This window comes from Belonocnema kinseyi, chromosome 3 (assembly GCF_010883055.1).
Source record: "Belonocnema kinseyi isolate 2016_QV_RU_SX_M_011 chromosome 3, B_treatae_v1, whole genome shotgun sequence".
NCBI classification, from domain to species: Eukaryota; Metazoa; Arthropoda; class Insecta; order Hymenoptera; family Cynipidae; genus Belonocnema; species Belonocnema kinseyi.
This window is the reverse complement of record NC_046659.1, coordinates 119674395-119692550: the sequence shown is the minus strand read 5'-3', so window position 1 is coordinate 119692550 and position 18156 is coordinate 119674395. Positions and strand designations below refer to the sequence as shown.

Below are 18156 nucleotides of genomic sequence, written 5' to 3'. Positions count from 1 at the left end.
ATTTTTGGACTTATTCAAAACTGGCATTCGTGTTTATAGATAAAATTTTGATTTTTTAATAGCAGATGTGGCTCTTGCGAGAAAATTTTAAGCATTGCAGAGCCCAAGAAGGGCCCAACAATACATTCTATTTTCTCTTTTCCGCTTTACTCAACTACAATAATTATTTTAATATTTGAAGAAGTGCATTTAGTAATATTTACAGAAATGATTTCATCAGTCCAAAGCTTGATGCATACAAAAATAGAAAATTTAAAGCACTGAAGGTAAATGGTTTTGAACAGAACGCAAAAATTTCTTTGGCTGTTATAGTTTAACGCCCTTGAGTGTATGTACATATTTTTTATTTTAGAATAAGAAATTCCAAATTGATCTGGCTCGACACTGACAACAAGATTTTCAAGGAAATTAAATAAAGTTTCCTCATTTTTAGCGTGCATACGGTGAACACGTAAGTTTGTCAACTTTATCTTAGTTTCTAGATGCTGCCAATCATTCCGTTTCTGTAAAGATGAAGATTCATACTTATACTCTGCTGTCAACTCTTATGCTGATATTTGATTCTGTTCGTAAGTAGAATATAATATCTTATACTAAATCTTATCTTATATTAAAATATATAATATTTAGATATCGACTATATTTTAATGTTTGTTTTCTGTAATATGTATTTAATTCAAATACCCATTCTTCTTGAAAAGATTGAAAAGAAATGTGACATTCATATGTTATCATGTCTTATCAAAACGATTCGAATCTAATATTTTTTCATATACATTCTTTACAACAAAAATGTAGGTACACTGTTCTTTAACCCAGATTTTTTTTTACGAATAAAGAATATATATGCATGAAAACAGCGTTTTTCCAAAATATTTCAAATTACTAGCATCCTGAAAATTATTTAACATTTTTCAAGTTTATCTGGCTTTGCACTAATTACTAAACTTGCATTTAGATTGGGTTTGGTAGAAAAACTATTCAAGACCCTTAGTAAACAGTTTTAATATGTCAAATTATAGTTAAAAAAAAATTAAGTGATTTGATAAAATATTTTTAAAAAGTGTATAGCCTCGTTTTATTAGATTTCATTTCGTTTCTTATGATGGAAATCGTTACCTATAATATTGAGGTGATCTTAAAACACACTTAGTTTGAAGAAAAATGTAGAATAAAAAATTACGGAAAAATTAAGTTCTTCATTATTATTTTTATTCTAAATGATGTCCAGACCCCCTAAATCTAGATGATGATCCTGATAATCATATGCTTACATGAAATATTTAAACAATTTATTGATTCTTTTTAGTATTTTTATCTTCGAATAGAGTTAGATAGTCGCAGTTTTTTCAAAAAATTTGCACTTCACGTCCATTTTTCAATTAGATTGAGGCAATATTAAAATCATGTTGGCAAACATACTTATTTAAAAAAATTATTATTGTTATTAATAGTGTCTTAAAATAGTGCTACAAAATTTCATTTTTTCAAAAATATTCCCCCTTTTAATCAATTTTTAATTAGGCTGAGGCGAATAGCAGAGCCCTGCAAAGGAAAATTTTTCAACCCCAGCTAAACACTATTCGATCGGAAAAAATTGGATTTCAGACGTTTTTGGGGTCGCTGAAACCGAAATCAGGATCAGCAAGATTCTATCAAGTTAGGATCAAGGTCAATTGTAAGTCAAATTGTGTAATAAACTACTTATTCGACGTAAACCTCTACCTCAAAACATTTTTTTTGTGTATTTGCTAATACCAAATTCAAGGTCGTTTTTACCTAATCAGGACAGCATGAAGTTCATATCAAGGACAAAATTGAGGAAACCGTGGAACAATCATCTCTATGGTTTTTTAAATTATAACCTTGGGACGATCTTCATCTTGACCCTCTTTGCTAAAAATGACCTCGGCTTAAGCGGCCAGCAAACGTCTCAAAGCATGTTTGACATCTATTCAATGCTTTTTTCTCATATTGACCTTTACCTGACCTTCATACTGATCCGATGGGGTCAAAATGAAACTGAATTCGGATTCATTCAACCTAAAAACGTCTAAGAGTAGTAATTTACGCTGGGTACATGGTTTTTTCATTTCGACCTTTACTCGACCTTGATCCTGACCGATTTGGGTCAAACTAACCCCGAATTCGAACCCAGTGACCTCAAAAACTTTTAGGTCTGGTGATTGAGCTCGGGTAGAAAATTTTTTATTATCTATGGGGTTGCGTAATTGATTTAGGTTTAGAAAATCAATTTTTGAAAGATTTAATTATTATTGTTTAATATGCCATTTGAATAATGATATAAAGGTGTAATTTTTCTATAATTTAAAAATGTTTCTACACTTTTCACTAGGGTTCAGTTAATATTTAACATAATTCACGAAAAATAATAATTTCGTCAAATTATTATTGTTTATGATTATCTTCTTCATTATCAACGCTAGATTGTTGAAGTGCCTTCTTAGGTTTAAAAATCTTTGACCACTTTTTACTTACTAAATTAATAAATCACGCAAATAGGTGGCAGGTCTAGATCTGTAAATGACTTTAAAAAGTTTTGTTTTTAATTAAAATAAGCACTGTATGGCAAAAACCACGACTATATCATTCTTTAAAAAAAATATTATTAACAGTAATGATAAATTGTTTCAAAAGTAATATTTTTAAACTTTAATTAACTATTCATCACATGTTGAGAAACCCGCGACTTTTTAACTCTAATCTCAGTCAAAGAAAATTGCTCAAAACAACAATAAATTGATAAAGAAAATTTATTTATAGAGTTAATTAGCAAAAGCAAATATTATTTTTTGTATTGGAAATAATTTTCATCGGGGAACCTTGAAAAAATTAGAATTAGCACCAAGAACTCTCAAAATACATTTTTTCACTTCTCGGTTTCTTAAAGACTATATATGTCCATAAAAAAGTACCTTTTTTAATTGCTTATATTGCAATATTAAACAAAGGTATGAAAATTCATACGTACGGTAAAACGTAGGCTTTTTCCTTAACTTTCGAATAAAGTATACTAATATTCACTTTCATTATTTATTGAATAATCTAAATCAAATATTCATAAAAAAATAGCTTTTTTCAATTTAGGCCTGTTTTTTATTTATTTTATTTTTTTATTTTAATGAGTGGACTAAGCGTTTTTCTTGATGTAGTAAGACTTTCGGTGTTGCTAGTCAAATACTATCGAAGCAATGAATTTCCGAATAGCAATATATTTTTTATATGTTAAATTAACAACATAAAAATATTCGATTTTGCAAGTTGATGATTGTGTTTTACTTATCGTGTAGACAGTCGAGTCTCAGTTGGAGCGAGTCGAGCTGCGGTACTTTTCACTTTTCATAAATGAAAAAACAGGTCCAAATTAAAGAAATCTATTAGTTAATAAATATTTTATTTATATTAATAAATAAATAATTCAAACGGATTTCAGTATACTTTATTCTAAAGTTGAGGAAAAGGCCTATTACGCGAAAGAAAATTTTGTGGAAAATATCGTGTGGAATGCCCCATATACAATATATTAATAATTTTTCATTTATTAGTCTTCCAGAATTATTTATTATATGCTGTAGGATCACTATCCATTGTAGAGTGGTCTCAGGTCATTCAAGCAAACACCTCCACAATTGAAATTCCCAGACTTCTTTTTTCAGAGTTTATTTTTTATTTTTTGGGCTATTTTTGGGCTGCATTGCCCATTTTCTGGCTTCTCTACTTCTTTTGAAATTTCAAATTTCGTCAATATTTTTACAATTTTTATCTCTAAATGCAAAAAAATAACCCCCTCATAAAAACTCAATCCTGGACCTAAAAATCCGTGGCCCTATTCAACCTATATGAGGATAAACAAGAAAATTTTTTAGCAAATCCATTTTGATGGTGTTCGTTTTTGGGGTTATGTGTTAGGGCCTATCTTAAAAGAACATTTTTTGGAAAAGTTATATCTCTATGGTAAAAATATGTTTAATTTAAAGGTCAAAAGTTGGAGCCGAAAAATCATAGTTGGTATTTTTGAGGATCCCAAAAATCAGAGATACTATTTTTACTGTAACTGTCTAAAATAATTATATTTCGACACATTCATATCTGCACGGTATCAAGAAGTTGATTTTTAACATTAGGGGTTTAATTCTGTTAATCGGAGATAATATTTTTGAGGAGCCTATTAGTTTAAAAACTCCATTAACTCTGCAACGTTTTTAAAAAGATTATTTTTTGATGAAGTCACTTCTGCGTGTTGTCAAGGGGTGTTTTTTAATCTTGAGGGTTGGAGCCCAAAAATCGGAATCACTATCTTTGACGAATTCAAGAGTCAGGGACTCTATTAACACTTTATAATTCACAAAAAGATTTTTTAATCAAGTCACATATGCATGGTTTCAAGGGTTTGTTTTTTTAAACTAGTGACTACTAAAGAGCCTTAATATCAGAGAAACTGTTCCCTCGATAAAATTTTGAAGATCATTTTTCAGGAAAAGCAAACTCACAGTAGAAAGAGGGGTTCGTTTTTGCGTTAAGAGATAGCGTCAAAAAACCAAATTCGGTTCTTTAGAAAAGCCCCAAAATCCGAGATTATATTGACACGTTAAAATTTTCAAAAAGATTTTAATTAACAGAGTAATATCTGGTAGGTATCAAGGGGATTTTTTCCTAATAAAAATATTTTTCTAGCTAATTTATTCTGATAGTGTGAAGAGGGGACGGTCTTTTTCGTCTAATGCTGGAGTCTAAAAATCAAAGTTGGTATTTTTGAAGAGCCAAGAAATCAGATTCTATTGACAGTGCAAAATTCTTCAAACTATTATTCTTTGACAAAGTCATATCATCGAATGTTCATAAAGAACATTCGATTTTTTACGTTAAGAGTTGAAAACTAAATATCCGATTTGATATTTTTGTTCATTCTAAGAACCACAGATTCTATTTACACTATAAAATTCGCAAAAGGATTATTTTTGACAATGACATATCCGCGTAGTATCAACGCGTTTATTTTTAGCGATAAGGAGTTTTAATAAGAACCTGCTCCCTTCCGTCTCATTTATCGCAAATAGAGAATTTTACTAATTTTAATTTTGAATGTTTTACATTTAAGTTTATTAGATGATTGAACGGCATTTAATTTTCATAAGAATAGAAAGCTGTTGAAGGAGGTTATGTAGCTAAAGTCCTATAATAAATTTCAAAAGGTTACTGTGTCTAGAAGTTTGATAGAATAGCTCAAGAATGGAATACGGAAGATCGAATAAGCCAGGATTGACGTTATACTACAAGTCAATCAATTCAATCAATTTGTAAATCTTCTGTAATTTAGAGAAATTAAATTAAATACAATTTTGCCCAAAATGAGTTACGAATCGCTTTAAAATTAAATTCTCACTTCGAGATATGCTCGAAGTAATTAAATCGTGCAAAATCCGTGGACAAAGTGCAGCGAATAACTCGCATCTGACATGGTAGCAATGTACATGGGCGGCGTGGCTATGTTTCTAGTAATTAATTATTTTTACGGGTTAGTGAAAAAATGCAAAGAAAAATCCTAAACATTGATCATGGATTCTAATATCTATATGTATTACGAGTGTCGATCGCTCTGAAACTAAGGCTATTTGCACAGAAGTGACATGCTGATGTTAGGTCAGTGGGATGCGGCCATATTCTAAGGATTTACTGATCTTAGACGCTCCCAAATTCAGCACAATAATATCACGTGTTAAATTAGTACCTGCTAGTATCCGTCTTCCATACCTGGACCCGCGTTCGGTCAGCTTGGCCTTCTATTCCGTGACTCTACAAAAGAAATAGGGCTTTTGAAAAAGAGCAGTTCTCGTGACCGATTCTAAACACTAGGGTGGCACAAAATGACAGACTTTCGATTTTTTATTATTTGCAACTGGAAACCTGTTCCTCATCCTGAAAAAACTGATGTGTATATTTTAAAATAATTTTTAAATACTATTTAGAGTTGGCGCCATGCTTTCAAAGTTTTCGGTTAAATAATCGATCGAATCTTCTTAAATGGTCAACTATCCAAGAAAATGTTAACTTTTCCTTGAATAGGCAATAACAATTTGAATTTTTATTTTTCCTCTACTAGTCTACTGGCTGCCTTTCTGAACTTCTAAACATTTTCAACATTAATTTTTTGAGGCTGGCTTCTGGTACTAGTAGCTTTTCGTAAAGCTGGTAGTACCATACATTTTTTGAAAAAATGTAGAACCCTCACTTATGGTATAGGTCTGAAGTTCTTTGGGCAAAGGGACACTTCCATCTATGCCCACCCTCATGAATATACCAAATTTTCGTAACACGTTTATCCTCTTGTATACTCATGGTACATAAATTTACCACACCCTATGGCTAAAAGTTAGCGCATATCTTAGAAGGTTAAAAGCCATTGACTAGGCATGTTTTGGTGCTTATTCTTTTTAATATTTGTTCGAGTACACCCACCATCTGCCCAAATCGGGCTCACAGTTTTGTACTCCAAACAAAAAGGAAAAGAAAGAATAAAGCAATGCAAAAAAAAGAAACAACAAAACAAAAAAGAAAATATGAGAGAGAAAAAAGCGAAGTACTGCCTGGGCATTCAATCATCAACTAATAAAAATTTTAAAAAGTAAACCATGCTGATTTTCTGGTCAGACACACGCTTCTACTACTTTGCAAACTCGAATCTGGTGTAGCTTCAGTACTTGTGGCCTTTACCCCGGCACTTGCCACAAAACCTCTGGAATTGCGAGTTTGGTCCCAAATGCTGATAGTCTCCTCTTGCTGACCACAGTTATTGGATCGCGGCCCCTGTCCCGAGTGCATCCTCAACAGCTTCCTTCGCATTCGAATTAGAATTGTGGATCGCGAGCAGTTGTCTGTCAAGCGAACTCGTCTGGGTCATTTAAATCTTCACTCGTCCCATTTACATCTCTATATCGCGTAAGATGTGACGTGTGACAACGGTCTGCTAGGCGACCATCCTTTGAGGAGATTTTTCATAGTTTCTGCAATATAACCTCTACCAACATAAAATGGAACTGCGAATTTCTGTGATAATTTTTCTGCCAAATTGCACGGTGTCTAAAGTTAAGATGCTCGCGATGTGCACAGCTATTGCACAGTTATTCCGTCCGCAAGTGTCCGTCACACGCCGAAACACAATTCCTCTGAACACTGTCAAAAATAATTTGCAAAAAACAATTTTTTTTATTTTACAGGCTCAATAGTCTCTAATATTTGGGCTTCTCAAACATGCCAACTTCAATAGAAACACTGATCTTTGAGCTTCCAAAAAATACTAGTCTTGATTTTTGGGGTGCAACCCTTACTGTCTGATTTTTGGGCTTTGACTCTTGAAGTTGAATATCATCTCCTTCATGTCACGCCGATATAAGTTTTTCAAAAAAATGATCTGTTTGAGAATCTTATAGAGTCAATAGTGTTTCTGATTTTTGACTAATCAAAAATACTAATTCCGAAATTTGAGATACAAATCCTAGCGTTAAAAAACAACCCCTTAGTACCAAGCGCGTATGATTTTTTGAAAAAAAGGTGTTAAGCTTTCGACAGCCGACAAAAATCCCTATACTACTTTGTACTTTCTCTTTTCTATGTTTATTTTTCTACTATGGGACTGGTTCTTTGTACATAGGGATGGTTTTTGAACATTTTTATTGGTCATCTGAGAATAAAAAAATATTAAAAAATTTTATTTCAGTTTGATTTGTTATTTTTCAATTTTTAATTTTGTAATGTATAGGTGTCTGCTTTATTCAATTCAGCATATTCACTTGAAGTTTGAATATTAAAAAATTATTGAAGTCCAAAAATCAGAAATAAATAAAAAATGGCCCAAAAAAGGCCAAAATGCAGATAAAAAAAAGTTCCGGAAATTTTTATATTGAGGGTGATCGCTTGATGGACTCCAGTCGGTCTCCTCTAAAGCTTTTTACGCTTTAATTTTGCTGACAGTATAATTTATTCGCTGCATATGTCAGAATTCTTCAATTTGTTTTTTTTTATACTTTATGTTAGTAAATCTTCGTTTCAAATTGATTCTTAATAAATAATTTTAATTATGCGCCTCACGCCTACAAAAAAGGGATTTGTATCCTATTAAGAATTTAATTTTTTTACCTCTTTCCTTCCAAACACTTCCCTACCCCTTCTTCTCATATTTTACTTGCCCTTTTCTACGTTTGCCGTCCCAACTAACCCCAACTCTACTCCCTATTGCCAATACTTTTCCTTCTCTAAAATACTTTCTTCTGCCCAAAATTAATTTTTCATTTTACTTGTGAAGTTGAACTCCAAAGATACAAGAAGTTCGGGATTCAAGAACACCAAAGATACAACCATGAACGATACTACCACTCCGGCTACGTTTAGATTTTGGGGGTAATGTGTGAGAATGCACACAGGCCTACTACGTGCACGCGCACGGTCGTTCCTTTGGAGTCTGTTTGCTCGTATGTATGGAGCGCTTGTATCTTTGGAACTCCTATCTTTAGAGTTCAAGTCTACATAATTGATTCGCATGAATGATTATAGCATTACTTTCGCTTTTTTATTCGAAGAACAATAAGTTTATAATATAGGAAAAATTATTTATAATGATGATTATTGTGTAGGAATTTTTGCTATTATTAATTCCTAACCTTTTAGGTTTTATCTAATTTAAACACTTTGCAGGCAGTTTTACGGTGTAAATTTAAATAACAATCTTTGTTTACAGAATCAAGCCCACGACCGGCAAATCGAAATGAGGGAACTAATCTCACAGGTACAAATTTTTATTTCTATTCGCAGCTTTTTAATTTGGCGGGTGATAGAACCTTTGGATACCCCTTCAAAAATATCCTCTGAAACCGCCGCTGGGGTTATTTTTAATGCAGTGCACACATTGTTGATAAAGTAAAAAAAATATCGGTGCCGATAAAAAAATTTCCGGTACGTTAAGTAACAGTTGTAAATAGTAAGTCCTAGAACTCAAAAATTTTAGTGACCGAATCGAACCGAAACTAGGGCTTAGTTACTCAGAATCGCAATAACTGGACCAACAGCGTGACCGCCGCATCTTATGGTGATACCGGAGACAATTACTAGACACAACAGTATACCCACTCTTTTTCAAACTTACCGTCCTGCTAGTACTCTATTCATTTCGACTGGTTTCATAGACGAAAGACGAGTTCACACGACTTGATATCCGGACACGAAAGGTTATGCACATCAAAAAAGCATGCAACTTAAGTCTTCTGTTCTGCGATTCTACATCACGCTTCTTTAAGGTGTTCGCGGAATAATGCATCTTGAATGTTTCGCAAAAGTATCATTCTGGGTGAACAGCAGAAACAATTGCAAATGGATGAGACCCTTTTCTTAAAAAGGTCAGGAAGCAAGAAAAAGTGGGCGATGAGCATTTGTGTACAAAGAAGCGGAACGGGCTGTCTCCTCGACAAGAAGAGGCACGATGCCTTTCACCAAAATGTCTATATTAATCGATTTCAGTCCATATTAGCTAACATTAGCTCGCTTTAAATTAGCCAGATTGAAGTCGGGCTGGATTGAATTCAGCTTTTCAAGTGAAGGCAGAAGTGTAAACTTTACAATTCCACTCCTCTAAAATTCTCTGAGTGTTCCCCTGAGGTCTTTTATAAATTATATGTAGTACACTCGTGTTTTTATACAATAAAACATTTTTGGGGTTCAAAGGAAAGTTATATGCTGACATGTAAACATACGATTGTTTTCTTGGTTACATGCTCAAAATCCACAAGTTTAAATCGCATTTTCTGTGTGGATTAAAAGGTTTCTCATTTTTTTACAGCCATAAGTTCACTAGCACAAAGACTACATCAACACGTTTATAACAACGACTACGGCACTGCTCACACCACTCATAGCATGATAGCAGGACAACAAAGCACCACAGGTTCGGATTATAATTTTTATTCTCAGGCTCTTAATTATCGGGAAAATGTGACTTTTGAAACCACTTCTTCAAATATCTTCTTGATCCGCTGATGGATTGTTTCACAAAGTATTTATTCGACGTAAAGTGCATGGGAGCACATTGCTCAAACTCTTAGTAAAAATCATTTCTTTATATGACGAAAAATTATTGCGATTAAAAAGAGAAACTAAAAAATAAATTTGTAACAATCTAGAAACGTGTTTTAATTATTTTTAATTTCACAGGATTTGTCAACAAAAAATGACATTTAATGCTTAAGGTTCAGAAACGTTTGTTGTCTTGGGGACATGATAACATTTATGAGCTTTAATTGCACTTTTTCAATCTTCTTATTATAAGCCTTTTGTCACTCCAAGTAAAAATTGGCCCAAAATACTTCTTGTCCACCACTCTTAGTTGAAAATTTTACCTTGAAGATTTAAATTTTGCTTATTTCTTTTAAGGATCGGCTCCACAGTCATCAAGTCAAAATGGGATACCTGAACATTTCACCTTGCATATTCACCCACGTGCCACCATGATGTCTGTAAAACAACAACCCACAGGTTTTGGTTTTTATTTTTATTCTCAGATTGACAAGTGGAGTTGGAAATGTGAACTTTAAATGCTTCCCACTAATTATTATTCTTTGAATCCACCCCTGAGGTGTTTTATAAAATATTTACTTGAAGTAAACTACAAAGGCTCTCATTTTAACATCAATCCACTTTACACATATTTTTAGGAACAGTCCATATACCACGTGCACAATTTTTTCTACTTTTTGACTCCCCCTCCCCCCCATTCGTAAAAAAGTTTAGACTTTTGACGAGCGCCTTCCATCCCTTTTTACTCTGTTCATGTTGAATTATTATTTTATATATTACAAAAATATGGATACTCTAGGTATTTAAAAACTATTAAACAAAAAGAAGCCGTGACTTGACCAAAAATTAGTTTTTTTTTTTAATACTAGCCTATTCTATGCGCGCCCTAACTTCTACACTAATTTTTAACATTTTACCAATCTTCTGGTAACTATTTATTTGTTGAATTTTTCTAAGCACCTATATTCTTGCTAAAATTAGATTCTGAAAGAATGAATTCAGTGAATCCATGTGACGAAAAAATTACGAGTACTATTTTTCAAGGGGTTTTCACACATTGTGCAAAGTTATTTTTAATCCTTTTACCTCCCCCGATCCCCCAGGTCAAGTTACATCACATTTTTTTATTATTTAAAAAAAACTTAATGGACTTCTTCTAAATAAAAATAAGGGTTTTTAAGATAAAGTGCGTTATTGAAATAAATAAAACAGTATTTTTATGTAACACAAGAATGTTTTTAGTATTTCAGATGTGTCAAGAAGGAATGTGCAAAATTAAATAATACATATTTTATTTTACAGGATTTTACAAAATACTAGGGAAAATTCGAGCCTTTTAAAAACGTATTTAGAACTTTTGGAAGTTTGGTAGAAATAATAAATATTCAAAAAATCTTCGAAAATGCTTCCAAGGTTTAAAATATTTTAAATCTATGCAGCACCTCTTTAATTCCTAAAAATATTTTTAGATGACTGGAATTTTGCTTGAAATTTAGAAAAATCATTCCAAATGTAAAATAATTTCCTCAAAATTGTCAAGATATTTGAAGAAAATTAGAGAAAATTTTTGAAATTTTCAAATTTTTCAATTAAAAATCTAGGAAATTTGAAAAAAATTCTTTTACAGGATTTTACATAATATGAAGAAAAATTCGAGCATTTTCAAAATATATTTATGACTTCTATAAGTCGGGCATGAATAAAATATATTTTATAAATGTTCGGAAATGCTTCGAAGTTATAAAATACTTTTAATGTATTCAATACCTCTTAAATTGCTATAAATATTTTTAGCTAACTGAAATTTTTTTAACATTTTAAAAAAGTATATAAAATTTAAAAAATTTACTTAAAATCTTCCATATGAGTGTATAGTTTTCCCCACTCAATATCTGCAATTTTCAATATTTCAGAAAAATGTAAGTGTCTCGAAGTTCGTCTTTTTTACTTATGGGCTTCTTTTTTGTTTAGGAAATATTTTGAAACCTTTTGAAATCTTTTTTAATTTTCTCTTAAAGTTTATTTTTCAAATGAAATAATCTAAGGATATTGTGTTAAGAACATTACGAGTTTTTATCATTATCCTGAATTCTTACAAGTTTCCATGTGTTTACAGAATTCATTAGTAAAAAATCATTAAAAATTTGCCCAAAATTCTTAAGAATATATTTTTCTTTCTCTGCAAAATTGAGTTTACCCAAATTTTGGTTGGATCCTGAAAAAATAAGAGAATTATCAGAAAGTCTTCCATATATTTTTGTCAATACATTTTTAATTTGTTTAAACTTGAAATTATTCTCTCAAAGTTAAAAATTTACTTTAAAAATGTTTCCCCTAATCTTTAAAAAAATTATCCTCGAAATCTCAAAAAATTTTGGAAAAGCTTCCAAATGATTTTTTGAATTCTTCAAACTAAGTCTTTCCATGATTTAATTTTACTGATATCTTTGAAACTGTAAAAAAGATAAGAAATTATAGTTTGGTAGCAAATTGTTCAGAATAAAAAAATATATAAATTGTACTTTATAATATAGTAGAAAATCTGTCACTGGATGAAAAATATAGAAGAATTACTAAAACACATTTTACGTTGTACTTGATAATCTCATTCATAACGACTTACAAACCATAATTAAATAAATTTTTTGAATTAATTAAATAGATTTTCAGTATTAAAAATATTAAAAATTCGGTGCAAATATTGTTTATTTTAATTTTTTGTGGCGTATTTAATTTCTTAAATATATCTGGATGAATGGAGCTTTTATCAAAAGTAATAGTAAAAATACAAAAATGTAGACTGCAAATTAATTTACACCAGTTAAGTAACGCAATTATTAAAAGCATTTATTATTTGTAATAATATTGTCTTTGGACAGTGCTAGAAAGTTAGGATTTTTTTATTCTGATTTTTCTTTGCCTTTTTAGTTAGAAACAAATGATAAAGAAATAATATTGAGAATAGAATAATTTTTTAAAGAATCTTTCTTTTTTGGATATATGTTTGTGAATATATATATTTTTTGATAAAAGAGATATTTTACATAGTTACCAAATTTTTTTACGAGGATCATTTTATAAACCTCAAATTTCCTCTAAGTTGAAAATTTAATTAATTGCATTAATTATTAACTTGCACTATGGGAAAAGTTTTGAAAAGTGAAAAATTTAAGAAGACAGCCGAAATTATATATCATTACAATTAGAGAGATTAGACCTCAACAATAATAATTTAATAATTTTTTAGAATTACTGAAAGATAACATAATTAAAAGAATAATAAGTTATTCAAGCAATTATGTTTATTTACTTGAATTAATTATTTCCTTACTATAATTTAAAAGTGGACCAATATTAGCAAATTTTAGAACAAAAATGCAACGGTGTCTCATTAATGTAAAAAATATTATTATAGATTTTAAATTGAAAATATTGTTTTTATTTTAATAGAAAATTTTAAAACTTTTTCGATAAATATTATTCTGATATATTCAAACAAAAACGAAAAGGTAAGAGGTGAGACCTGAAGAAATGGGGCAGTTTTAAACTCTAAGAGCTTGTAAGAGAAAATTGTTATAAACATTAAAAATTGCATTAAGTACCTATTTAAATATTTATAAATCAATATAAAATAATATTTGATATATTAAAAATAATTCTTACGAAAAGAAACCTCAATAATAAAATAGGTATCGCCGAAAACTCGACAAATCAAATTTTGAACTAATAGGGTTTTTTTGGACACTATTAAACAGCTTAATTTGTGTGAAATTCCAAACTAATATGACATTAGATTTGAATTTCATGAAAAATTAGTAATTTAAAATTATTTCCCGTAAAAAAGATCCTACTCCATCTTCACTTCATTGGGAAACAAACCACAAAACTTCTGATTTCCGGTCAGGTGCTTTTCCAATTAAGCTATTAGAGGGATCAGAATAAGAACTCCTAATTCAAGAAAATAACGTCAATTTTTGCCTAGGTGTTAATGGTACAAGTAATTATTTTATAGGAATCTGTTATATCATCAGAGATGATAACCTTACCGATAGCAGATCAACTCTTCAAACCATGAAGGCAGAAAATCCACACAATATTAAAGATTCTTAACTTGATCGATATTGTATGGATTTTCTGCCTTTATGGTTTGAAGGGTGATCTGCTGTCGGCAAGATTACCATCTCTGATGATATAACAGATTCCTATAAAATTAGCAATTTTTCATTCGTATTCTACAGCGAATTTTGATATAAAATTTGGAGATTAAACTGGATTCACTTAATATTTACAATTATAAATAAAATGTACAAAAACGTTTTTTTTATTTTATAAAATATATATTAAACTACATGTGGCTTGCAGAATGATTAAATATAACTTTTTTCGAAAAAAAACATATTTTTTGTAAAAATTTGGCGGTGATAGTTATGAAAATGCAATAAAGACCAATTTTGGACCACCCTGGTCCATTTGAATAATGGCTAGACCCCTCCCTCTCCAACTGTACACGTGGTATATGGATGCCCTCTTAGGTATTAATCAAGAATTAGCATTGCATTTTTTTTTAATCATTAAAGCATACACATTTTTCTCGCCCATAATACAAAAAGTTGCAAAAATAAATTGTCTCAAAAAATCTTCATTGAAAATGTTTTGTGTGAATTTCAATTTTGTTCGCTTTTTTACAGGAAATATGTATGGCCATAATCACATGATGCTTGCACAACAACACATCGCTGGTTCGCATTCTAGTTTATATTCTCAGCTTTTAAAAACACCCCCGCTGTGGTGTTTTCAAAAGTATTTATTTCAAGTACAAAGGCTAGATTCACATGATGTCGACATAATTTATGTATATGATAAGAAATTGTTGTCATTTAGCAATAAATTGAAAAATTGAAGTGCTAATGATCTATAATCAGGTCTTTTCATAATTTTTTGTTTTGTTCGGTTGATGCAGAAAATTTTACATTAAATTGTGACGTGTACCCATACGTTTGTGTTTTTGGGTACATAATAAAAAATGTTCCTTATTCTTTACAGGGCCATCCAACACAAATGCCAAGGAACCTAAAGGAAAGAGTTCAAAAGGTTCAAATTCTAATTTTTACTCTAAACTTCTCAATTGCTTAAAAAATTTCGCATTGAAATGTCATTATCAATTTTAAAATTTTTCATATTTTATTGTTTATCAATAAACAAAAATTACAACAAAAAATTTACTTTTGAAGTATACCGGTTTGTCAATAATGCTTTGATTCAATAAAAAATACTTAAAAAACTGAAATGAACTGTAAAAAAAATTCAATAGCAATTGAAATGTTTAAAAAATGATTTAATTTTTTATAAACAAATAAGTGAATGAAACTGATTTTCTGCAGATTGACGGCGCTTTGTTACGTAATTATCAATAAGTTTTAACAATTTATGGAGAAAAAGAGTTTTTTAGTTGAAATAATAAAAGTTAAAATAATAATCTGTTATTTTAAAAGCAATTTTTGTAATGAAATATACATATGAGGTATTTTTCATGGAATAAACAACATTTCTTCTAAGGTATCGATCACATATCACTTGGAAATAAAAACTACGTATCATATTCAGTCAACAGTTAAATGTTAATAATTGTTTAAACTACCCTAATTGACAAATGCAATTCACTGTACATAAAGAACATCTACATTTTGAAGAATAAAATACTTATTCTTCACGGAATTGACAGCCAGTTATTAGGCAAGGATTTTTTGCTATGAATAGATAACATTTAATAATTTGTCAACCAAATTTAATGAACAAATGCATAACTGGGCTATTTTTCAGGACTTAAACTTATTTTTTTGTTCGTTTAATGAACTGTTAATAAATTGCTTACTGTCATTAAAGTGTTCTTAAGAATTTAGAAATTAGGTACTTACAGCTTATTGCATTGAAAGAGCGAAGCTTTTACCTTCAGAAATAGCTAAATCAAGTATTTGTTAATTAAGATAGTTTAAGAAATTATTAATTTTTCTTTGATGGCCAAATATTTCACTTTGGTTTTATTTCCAAGTAGCATATAAACCGGTTTACTCTAAAATTCAGAATTTTAAAAAATGTTCGTTATGAAATAAACCAAAATTTAAAAATTGGCAATGACAGTTCGTTCAAAAATTTTATTAGCTTTCATTAAAAAAAAAAAAAACTGGGGTATTTCATCAAGTATTCCTTTGAAAAAAGTGCAGGGAGATACATTTTAACTGTAACCAAACTTCCTCAAATTCTTTGTAGTCGTAATTTTTTGTATGAGATAAAAATTTTTGGGATGCAGTAATAAGATTCAAAAGTGAATTTATAATTATCTAGCATCGGGTCTTCTCAGAACGTTCGATTTTGCACGATTGATATAGAAAATTTTATATTTAATTGTGAAGTTTATCTAGATGTTTGTGATCTTAGATAAATTTAAAAAATGCCTTAGTTTTAATATAATTGTTTTCAATCAATTGTTTGGATTTAAAGGTTGCTCATTTTTTACAGGATCGTCCGACAATAATGCCAAGGAACCTAAACCACCATACGCCAAAGGTTCGGATTCTAATCTTTATTCTTAGCTTTTCTCCTAAAATTATGAATTGTTTAATTGAATATTTGAGGCCATAATATAAAGGTCTCAATGAAAAAAACCAAACAGAGTGTTTTTTTTCAAAAAATAGTGAGGTTCTTATTTTTATTTTAAGGAATTTTATTTTCGTATTCTGCATCAGGTTTATTTTTTAACGACGTGACAACTGAAAAAAGATAGAAGCAAATAGAGTTTTTTTAGTCCAATTTCTATTGAGAGTTTTGGTAATTTTGCATTCACTTCAAGATTATACACGATAGATTTTAAAAATTGCACCCAGATTAATGGTTTTTAAATTAATAAAAAATGTTCTGAATTATTATAAATTTTTTAAAACAAATTTTAAATTTTTAGTCAAATCAGTGTTTAAAAAATTATATATATTTTTTCTCAATGGAGTGTAGATGGAGTAGGATCTTGTTTTCAAGAAATAGTTTTAGATTATATATGTATATATCTGCGTCAAATAATTGAACTCTTTGTGAAATGTGTTGAATGTGTCCTAATCGCTTTTGAGGGCGTTGGGAAATCATTGGAATCTTGTAAATCGATTGGAAATCTTTGCGAAACTTTCCTAATTTTTGTTCAATCTTTCGGAAATTATTTAAATCTTTGTATGTGGCATATTTCTGACTTGCTCGAATTTTCTTCTGTATTTCGATCAGGACGACGCTAAATTACTCGTCAATAATTATCATCTATAAAAATATTTAAAATTGCAAAAAACATGACTCAATTACATTCTACGAGGGGTGTCCAAAAAGTAAGTTTCCCTAGTCCGCCGTTTTGACCCAGCGCCATCTAGCGAGCTGGGACCGAACATAGTTTTAGTTTAGGATATACCGATAAAAGCGGAATTGGTCTTAGCTGCCGAAAATTTTTTTTCATCAGTACCGGCTCGGAAACCATGGAGCTACCTGTGAAAAACGTGTCCACTTGTAAGTTGCGTGCAGTTATTCGCTTTTTAACTGCAAAAGGGCTTAAGGGCATGTGACACAGCTAAATACCTATATTACCGACCTCACTTTTTCCGTTCACTGAATGCTTTTTTGAATCCAAGAACTTTTTTTGTAAATAAAATATCGAGCTGAAACTTTGGGAAATGTATTAGAGTACAATAAAGTACGTTTAGGTACTGCATTTTGGTAGGAACTTCACTGAAAATTATTTCATCTTTTTTCTGAACCTCAACATTTTTTGAACATTCGAACTTTTTTTATACATAAAATATCGGTCTCGAACTTTAAGAAATGCAAGAGCCGAAAGAAAACTACGTTCAAGTACAAAGCTTAATAATAATAGAAGTAAAATAATATATTTCAACAATCAATTCCAACGGCATCAGCCGCTAACGTTGTACACGAAAATACGATCTCTCTAGAGCCTCGTCTAGTGGCCGCCAGGTTTCGTATTTTCGTGTACAACGTTACCGGCTGATGCCATTGGAATTGATTGTTGAAATATATTTTTTTACA

General features: G+C 30.4%; 1 protein-coding gene across 1 annotated transcript in view; it reads left to right on the top strand.

The window, feature by feature from the left end:
* The first annotated feature begins 5648 nt into the window (after positions 1 to 5648).
* Positions 5649 to 18156, top strand: part of LOC117170001 — a 17645-nt gene continuing 5137 nt past the window's right edge. Inside the window, exons 1-4 of the mRNA XM_033356515.1 lie at positions 5649 to 5661; positions 8753 to 8800; positions 9848 to 9952; positions 16597 to 16644. Of these exons, the coding sequence (XP_033212406.1) occupies positions 5649 to 5661; positions 8753 to 8800; positions 9848 to 9952; positions 16597 to 16644 (214 nt within the window). The remainder of the gene's footprint in view (positions 5662 to 8752; positions 8801 to 9847; positions 9953 to 16596; positions 16645 to 18156) is intronic.